Source organism: Oncorhynchus mykiss, chromosome 21 (genome assembly GCF_057628025.1).
Source record: "Oncorhynchus mykiss isolate SJ-2025 chromosome 21, ASM5762802v1, whole genome shotgun sequence".
NCBI lineage: Eukaryota > Metazoa > Chordata > Actinopteri > Salmoniformes > Salmonidae > Oncorhynchus > Oncorhynchus mykiss.
Genome location: NC_143042.1, coordinates 33135730 through 33145074, shown reverse-complemented (window position 1 = coordinate 33145074; position 9345 = coordinate 33135730). Strand labels below are relative to the sequence as shown.

Below are 9345 nucleotides of genomic sequence, written 5' to 3'. Positions count from 1 at the left end.
TAACACCTGGAAACATTGTTTGACGTATTTGATACCATTCCACTGATTCCGCTCCAGCCATTACCACAAGCCTGATGGTCACTCCCACTAAGGCCAACTATGAATCGTTGACGTATGCGTTGTGCTAAATTTCCTGGGACCGAGGTTAGTGAATAAATGGTCTTGTGTCGTCCCCCAGTGGCCCCCCAAAAAGCAGGCATATTCTAGATATCAAGTGAAGGACTCTAACACTTTTGCTAGTCCGATTTTTTATTTAAACTAAAGTATAAACATTATATACAGAAATTGCAATCACAAAACCGGATACACAAAATAAAAATCACTCACTGTCTTGCTCCTTACAATAACAGATCAGTTGGCTATAACAGCTCTTTTTTAGAATCTAAAGGTCATGCAACCCATTACTATATTTAAAAGCATAATGTTCTATTCACATCGCACTAAATACAGGAAATGTTATAAAAAAGCTCTGCTTGAAAGACATTCCCCTGCTTCTTCTGTCTGTTAACAGTATACCAGTTACGTTATATGCCACACTGTTGTGAGCTCAAATGTGAGAAACAGCTGAGCGATGGCCGAGACTTCAAACCCCATTTACCAGTGTGCGTGTGTGGTGTGCAGTACGTACAGTCTGTCTGAGAGAGAGAGCGAGAGAGAGAGAGAGAGAGAGAGAGAGAGAGAGAGAGAGAGACGTCTAACCACACGTACGATGTTCACAGTAAACAAAAAACCATGGCGATTACCTGTGAGTTTAATTTTTACTCCAAATTTCTCACTGGGGCAATAATTATTAATCGTATTGATTGACAGCTAACCTTAGGAGGTCAGGGTTATTCACCCAATGTCAACAGTGCATTATTCCTCCCAACACACACGTACACACGCACACACGCACGGCCCGCACACACACACAACAACACAACACACCTTCCCTTCATGAACCTCCTTGCTGAAGGGTTAGTCTCTGGTTTCTTCAATTTCCTCTTTCTCTGTTCCTATGTATGATTCCAGTTCCTCCCTCTGTGCAGAAAGGGTTGATGGGAAGTTGGGTTCTAGTTCTAAATTACATTCTGGTTCTTGAACCTCCATCTGTGTTCCAGGTTCCAGGGCTAAAGGATGGATAGGTTCAGGCTCAGTCTGTGGTTCCACGGTTCTTTCAAGGGTTGGTTGAGGGTCTTGTTCTTGTTCTAGATTAGGTTCTAGTTCTGGTTCTTCTGATTCCTCTCTCTGTGACACCCGATGATCCCCCAGAAGAAAATAGACCTGATGACGATGATGACGTGATCAAATAATCTACAGTATGTGTGTGATTTCTGTGTTATTTGGCATGAGGCACAGGCTTCAACAAACATTATTTTTGCTTTGCATTCACGTCGTATAATCTTTTTCAATTTCTTTGTTTTCAATTGACTGTTTTGTAAGGCAAGGTTTCCTTATGCATAGACATATTAATTTTAAAAAACTTTCGAAAGAAAGATATACCTTTTGTGGCCCTAGTTCTGCCCCTTGTTGTGGCCCTTGCTGGTGTGGACCCTGCTGTGTTGTGGGGCCCCAGGCCTTAGCTGTCCCCTGGTAGGCCTTCCACAGTCGTCCATACAGCAGGTCCTGCTTGATCTTAGTGTAGAGCTTAGAGGGGTCAAAACCCTGGAGCTGGAGGGGAGGGGGTGAGGGAAGGGGGGGTTGATGGGGTGGCTCCTCTGTGACCTCCTAGATGGTATAGAGAGAGGGGGGGGGGGCAAGAGAGACTAGGTCATGTGCATGTTGTTTTGAAAATAATAATAATAAGTAATGTTCCAGTTGTCCTTTTATCCTATTCTATCATGTGTAAACACTATTCAAAATAATTGGTCCTGTTGTCCGGACCTCTGGCAGTCTCTTTGGGGGTGCCACAGGATTCAATTCTCGGGCCGACTCTTTTCTCTGTATACATCAATGATGTCGCTCTTGCGGCTGGTGATTCTCTGATCCACCTCTACGCAGACGACACCATTCTATATACCTCTGGCCCTTCATTGGACACTGTGCTAACTAACCTCCAGACGAGCTTCAATGCCATACAACACTCCTTCCGTGGCCTCCAACTGCTCTTAAATGCAAGTAAAACTAAATGCATGCTCTTCAACCGATCGCTGCCCGCACCTGCCCGCCTGTTCAGCATCACTACTCTGGACAGTTCTGACTTAGAATATGTGGACAACTACAAATACCTAGGTGTCTGGTTAGACTGTAAACTCTCCTACCAGACTCATATTAAGCATCTCCAATCCAAAATTAAATCTAGAACTGGCTACCTATTTCGCAACAAAGCATCCTTCACTCATGCTGCCAAACATACCCTCGTAAAACTGACTATCCTACCGATCCTTGACTTCGGTGATGTCATTTACAAAATAGCCTCCAACACTCTACTCAACAAATTGGATGCAGTCTATCACAGTGCCATCCGTTTTGTCAACAAAGCCCCATATACTACCCACCACTGTGACCTGTATGCGCTCGTTGGCTGGCCCCCTAGGTAAAGCCCCGCCTTATCTCAGCTCACTGGTCACCATAGCAGCACCCACCCGTAACACGCACTCCAGCAGGTATATTTCACTGGTCACCCCCAAAGCCAAATCCTCCTTTGGCTGACTTTCCTTCCAGTTCTCTGCTGCCAATGACTGGAACGAATTGCAAAAATCACTAAAGCTGGAGACTCATATCTCCCTCACTAACTTTAAGCATCAGCTATCAGAGCAGCTTACAGATCATTGCACCTGTACATAGCCCATCTGTAAATAGCCCATCTAACTACCTCATCCCCATATTGTTATTTATTTTATATATATATTTTTTTTTTTGTTGCTCCTTTGCACCCAAGTATCTCTACTTGCACTTTCATCTTCTGTACATCTATCACTCCAGTGTTTAATTGCTAAATTGTAATTATTTCGCCACTACGGCCTAATCTTACTTCATTTGCACACACTGTATATAGACTTTTCTATTGTGTTTATTTATTTGTTTATGTGTTTATTTGTTTATTTAATTTGGAACTCTGTGTTGTTGTTTGTGTCGCACTGCTCTTGCTTTATCTTAGCCAGGTTGCTGTTGTAAATGAGAACTTGTTCTCAACTGGCCTACCTGGTTAAATAAAGGTGAAATAAAAATAAAATAAAAAATAAAAAGTGTGGGAAACTTATGAGCGATGGCCGAGACATCAAACCGCATTTACCAGTGTGTATTTGTGTGTGTGTGTGAGAGAGAAACGGCAGAGCGATGACCGAGACGTCTAACCACATGTACGTCATTCACAGTGAACAACAGGAAACCATGGCGATAACCGTGGTGACGGTGCCCTGTGGGTTTTCATGGTAACGTAGGTTGCTATAGTTACAGGGGTCACTCTAGCCATAGAGAGAGGACATGCTTTATCTCTATGACTCTAGAAAGGCTTGTGATTAGGGAGCCTACATTAGATGAAGTTAGGCCAATGTATTTTGGCAATGGTCCAAGGTAGCCTATTTTCAGTTACATCAATGGCGTTAGAATTGCCTTGCGATACTTCATTTATTTTCCATTGTGTCAAAAAGGTATGTAGGGGATGTTGAGTTGGAAAAATAGCTGACAGAATAACTTTACCTCCGAGTCTGTGTGCTGGTCTGTCAGATAAGTCTCCACCTCGAACACTCGCCTCCTGGAAGAAAAAAATATATAACAGCAGATATCTGAGATCTGATGACTTTTGGTTTTATAGTCAGTGCTACTGCAAACTTTACTGAGAGAGAGAGGCCAGTTGTTCCATGTGAGTTTGAGAGAAATAAAAGCGAAAAAGAAGACAGAGAGGAAGATAAAGCAAATGATATAGAGAGAGAGAGTGAGATGGAGATTTTTTTTGAAAGGAAAAGAGAGATAGTTATAATGATAAAGAGACACAAAGAAGAGAGAGATACAGAGATGAATGATATTGATAGATATATATATATATATATACACTGTATATACAGTATATACACTGAGTGTACAAAACTAATATTGAGTTGCCGCCCCCTTTTGCCCTCAGAACAGCCCTGATTCGTTGAGGCATGGACTCTACAAGGTGTAGAAAGCGTTCCACAGGAATGCTGGCCCATGCTGACTCCAATGCTTCCCACAGTTGTGTCAAGTTGGCAGGATGTCTTTTGGGTGGTGGACCATTCTTGATACACACAGGAAACTGTTGAGTGTGAAAAACCCTGCAGGGTTGCAGTTCTTGACGCACTCAAACCTGTGCGCCTGGCACTTACCACCATTCCCCATTCAAAGGCACTTCAAGCAATAAGGGATCATAGCTTTCACCTGGATTCACCTGGTCACTCTGAGTCATGAAAATAGCATGTTTTTCACCTAATGTTTTGTACACTCCGTGTATATATTTATGTACCAATCAAAAGTTTGGTCACACCTACTCATATAAGGATTTTTCTTTATTTGTACTATTTGCTACATTGTGGAATAATAGTGAAGACATCAAAATGATGAAATAGCACATATGCAATCATAAAGTTACCAAAAAAGTATTAAGCAAATCAAAATATATTTATATTTTATATTCTTAAAAGTAGCCACCCTTTGCCTTGATGACAGCTTTGCACTCTCTTGGCATTCTCTCAACCAGCTTCACCTGGAATGCTTTTCCAACAGCCTTGAAGGAGTTCCCACATCTGCTGAGCACTTTTTGACTGCTTTTCCTTCACTCTGCAGTCCAACTCATCCCAAACCCTCTCAATTGGGTGGAGGTCAGATGATTGTGGAGGCCAGGTCATCTGATGCAGCGCTCCATCACTCTCCTTCTTAGTCAAATAGCCCTTACACAGCCTAGAGGTGTGCAGAGGAAACTCTGGGTCTTCATTTTCCTGTGGCGGTCCTCATGAGAGCCAGTTTCATCATAGCGCTTGATGGTTTTTGCTACTGCACTTAAAGAAACTTTCAACGTTTTTGAAATCTTCAGTATAGACTGACATTCATGTCTTAAAGTAATGATGGACTTTTGTTTCTCATTGCTTATTTGAGCTGTTCCTGCCATAATATGGACTTGGTCTTATACCAAATAGGGCTATCTTCTGTATACCAACCCTAACTTGTCACAACACAAATGATAGACTCAAATGCATTAAGGAAAGAAATTCCACAAATTACCTTTTAAAAAGCCTGGAATGATTAGGTGTGTCCAAACTTTTGAGAGAGAGAGAGAGAGAGAGCGAGAGAGAGAATGGGTTTGGTTGACGAGTAGGTACCTGCGGCAGCAGTGTCTGCAGCAATACTTCAAGCAGTAGTAGAGAGAGATCGCGATACTGAGGAGACAGATGGTAGGTCCCATTACTAGCAGAGCCCACTGCTCCACTTGTCTCTCCTCTAGTAAACCCTGTGGGCCTTCTGACACCTGGGCCTCCTCTGTGAGTAGACCATAGATAGACACACATTTAAACATGCTCACATAAATTCACACAAAATTGTGCATACAAGCACTACCTAACCCAAGTGGGTTGTAATGGCAAGGTCGAACTTGTGTTTTGGTGAATGTTGTGAAATAACATTATTTTTATGTTTTTTTTTTAATGGATAGTTGTGATCAATAAAGAACAGGAACAGAAAATGAAAGAGGGGAAATACCAGGATGTGTGGGGATAGGAGAGAGAGAAACAGAGAGAGACAAACAAGATAATGGTACCTGTGCTTTCATTAATCCTGGTATTTATACACTGCTCCAGCCCTCCAGAGGGAAAGGTCATGAATTTACAGCAGAACTGACTCTCCTCCAACACAGTGCTACCTCTCAGCCTGAGCGTGTAATGGCCGCTGGAGGCGTTTCCCTGGATCTCCACAGTATCGTTGTACTCCGGGACCACGTAGGTACCTTAATGGCAAAATATTACATGATTAATATATATTATATTATATATCTAAGTGTGTTATTCTTGTGGCAATAATCAAGAGTCAAAGTAAAAGCGAGTAATATGTATTATTATGTATTACGTATTAATATGTATTATTATGTATTACGTATTAATATGTATTATTATGTATTACGTAGTAATATGTATTATTATGTATTACGTAGTAATATGTATTATTATGTATTACGTATTAATATGTATTATTATGTATTACGTATTAATATGTATTATTATGTATTACGTATTAATATGTATTATTATGTATTACGTAGTAATATGTATTATTATGTATTACGTAGTAATATGTATTATTATGTATTACGTAGTAATATGTATTATTATGTATTACGTATTAATATGTATTATTATGTATTACGTATTAATATGTATTATTATGTATTACGTAGTAATATGTATTATTATGTATTACGTATTAATATGTATTATTATGTATTACGTATTAATATGTATTATTATGTATTACGTATTAATATGTATTATTATGTATTACGTAGTAATATGTATTATTATGTATTACGGATTATTATGTATTATTATATTAAGTACCAAACACGGGGTGGAAGATGCCCAGTTTCAATCTGGTGGTGGTGTGGTTCGAACTGCTGGTCATCTCCCAGTTGATCTGAGAAACAGTGTCTTTGTCCCCCATGAGACGACAGGTGATAGATAGGTGGTCTCCATGCCATTTGTGAGACACAGAAATCCCACTGTCTGTCATGCCTGTGGGAAGTAAGAAAGAAGACGTTGTTGCGGCAAGTTGTGTAGGTGCTAGTAAAAACTAGCAGTGAAACTTCCAGTGAAATAATGCTGAAACCATGCTTTTGTGGATCATACACTAAAGACACTAGAACACGTATTCAGACAGTGGTGTAAAGTACTTAGGTAAAAAAAAGTACTGCTTAAGTAGTTTTTTTGAGGTATCTGTACTTTACTATTTATATTTTTGACAACTTTTACCTTTACTCCACTACTTAGCCAAAAATACACTTGAGTATACAAAACATTAAGAACACCTTCCTAATATTGAAAGCGTTCCACAGGGATGCTGGCCCATGTTGATTCCAATGCTTTCCATGGTTGTGTCAAGTTGGCTGGATGTCCTTTGGGTGGTGGACCGTTCTTGATACACGCAGGAAACTGTTGAACTGCAGCGTCGCAGTTGTTGACACAAACCTGTGTGCCTGGCACCTACTACAATAATCCTGTTCAAAGCCACTTCAATCTTTAGTCTTGCCCATTCACCCTCTGAATGGCACACATACACAATCCATGTCTCAATTGTCTCAAGGCTTAAAAATCCTTCTTTAACCCGTCTCCTCCCCTTCATCTACACTGATTGAAGTGGATTTAACAAGAGACATAAATCAGGGATCATAGCTTTCACCTGGATTTGCCTGGCCAGTCTACAGTATGTCATGTAAAGAGTATGTATCCATAATGTTTTGTACAGTCAGTGTATGTACTTTTTTACTCCCATTACATTTTCCTTGGCACCCAAAAGTACTTGTTACATTTCAAATGCTCAGGCAGGACCGCAACATGGCCCAATTCACGCATCTATCAGGTTAACGCGTTGTCTCTGATCTGGCGGACTCAATAAACACAAATGCTGCGTTTGTAAATGATGTCTGCGTGTCGGTGTGTGTGTAAATCAAATAAAACATTTAAAGAAAAGTGTGGCGTCTGGTTAGCGCAATATAAGGAATTTGATGTATAGCATTTACTTTTACTTTGTACTTTTACTCAAGTATGACAATTGAGTACTTCCTCCACCTCTGTACTTAACTACATTTAAAACGAGATACTTTTGGACTTTTACTCAAGTAGTATTTTATTGGGTGACTTTCATTTTTACTTGAGTCATTTTCTATTAAGGTGTCTTTACTTTTACTCAAGTATGACAATTGAGTACTTTTTCCACAACTGCATTCAGACAATGCATGCACACACACGCACAAACACAACGGGCAAAACCTGCAACATACGTTTCTTTTTGTCGAAACCTTGCACTTTTTTAAAATCAGCTGAATGTGTATTACCCTACATTCAACTGTTAAAATAGGTTTTAGTACTGCATAACCATAACAATGCAATGTAATGAAACCTTGGTTTTTGAAGACCACAACGGAAATATGCATATCTTCTTTTTTACATGCTCAATGATTATGTTAATTCAGTTTTTGCTAAACTAAAACTTGAATCTTGTTCTAGACGAGTTTGTCTAACCAACCTGTCTGTATCAGCATGAGGACCAGAAGAGTGCCGACACAGCGTTTTCTCATATCCGACTCTGTCATCTGTCGCAATGTTCAGCCTTCTCCTTTCCTCTTCACTTGTTGTCTTTTTGTTGTGTTTTCCAGTTCAGTTTCATCCGTTTTTTTTTTTTTTTTACCTCTGTCCTTTTTTCCACTCCACCATACTTACTCTAATTTGTCCATGCCTTGTTTCTCTGAGTGTATCTCTGTCTTCACACCAATTTCTTGTCTCTGACTCACAACTCTCAACTTCCTCTTTCCGAACACTTCCGGCCTTAGCACCTTTCATATGATTTCGCTGTATGTATCTCTGTATCTCCCTCTCTCTCTCTCACTCACTCTCACTCACTCACTCACTCACTCGAAAGGACGAGGAAGAGGAAGTGAACAGAGTCACGATACAGCTTCTGACATGTTCACGGGTTACTTTGGTTTTCCCATTCTGCTTTCATTTGAACTACTCACACACACACTGACTTAATGAAGCCTGAAACACAGACATTATAGAACCGTGAGGTTGGTGTGGCTGAATAGACAGTACCCTAAAGAAACCAGAAACCAATAACATATCCCATCACTAATATTAGGATGCAGCTTTGGATCTCTTGATGTGGTTTGGACAGCAGTCATAAGGCCTAATCTGGGATCTTTCCTGCTGTTCGAGGTCATTTCAATTGTGACACGTACAGGGCCAGTTCCAAGCATAAACAACATCATTTTTTGGGGGGGGGGGGGGGGACTCAGTCGGGGTCTCAACTTTCTATTGAGAGTAAGAACATTAGAATACACCAGGTACAATTTTGAAATTGGGTTGTGCATCAGCAGGTTTTTCTCTTGTTATGTCAGTCACTGACAGTCACTCAATAAAACATGTCAGCTAATCATTTTTAGATTATGACCTCAAAGAAATAGAGGACAAAACTCATTTTATCCTCTATTTCCCTTTCTACAGTTTTTTTGTCCGTTGTGTATTTACGTTTGAGGAATATTTACATAAAGACTGGAATAAAAGAAAAAGGGCTTCCTGTAATTAAATAGTAAAAATATGGATCTCCTTTCTGGTAAATGGTGTGTGTATATAGATTGTGTGTAGGCTTGTCCACCGTATGAATCTTCTCTTTGTGTCAGACGGGGCTCAAGTGACTTATTCTTTT

The 9345-nt window shown here is 40.1% G+C and overlaps 1 protein-coding gene across 2 annotated transcripts; it reads right to left on the bottom strand.

Annotated features, from left to right (window-relative positions):
• Positions 1-231: 231 nt before the first annotated feature.
• Positions 232-8635, bottom strand: LOC110500362 (uncharacterized). 2 transcript variants are annotated; one of them, XM_036957788.2, is made up of 7 exons: positions 8167-8635; positions 6483-6656; positions 5690-5875; positions 5256-5412; positions 3622-3676; positions 1483-1707; positions 232-1263 (listed from the first exon to the last, which is right to left on the bottom strand). In XM_036957788.2, the coding sequence occupies exons 1-7, from the start codon at positions 8231-8233 to the stop codon at positions 958-960; spliced, it is 1170 nt and encodes a 389-aa protein (XP_036813683.2). In that variant the 5' UTR covers positions 8234-8635; the 3' UTR covers positions 232-957. The 2 variants fall into 2 exon arrangements, with proteins under 2 accessions (XP_036813683.2, XP_036813684.2); XM_036957789.2 differs by having other exon boundaries at positions 232-1227; positions 8167-8562.
• Between the last annotated feature and the right edge of the window lie 710 nt (positions 8636-9345).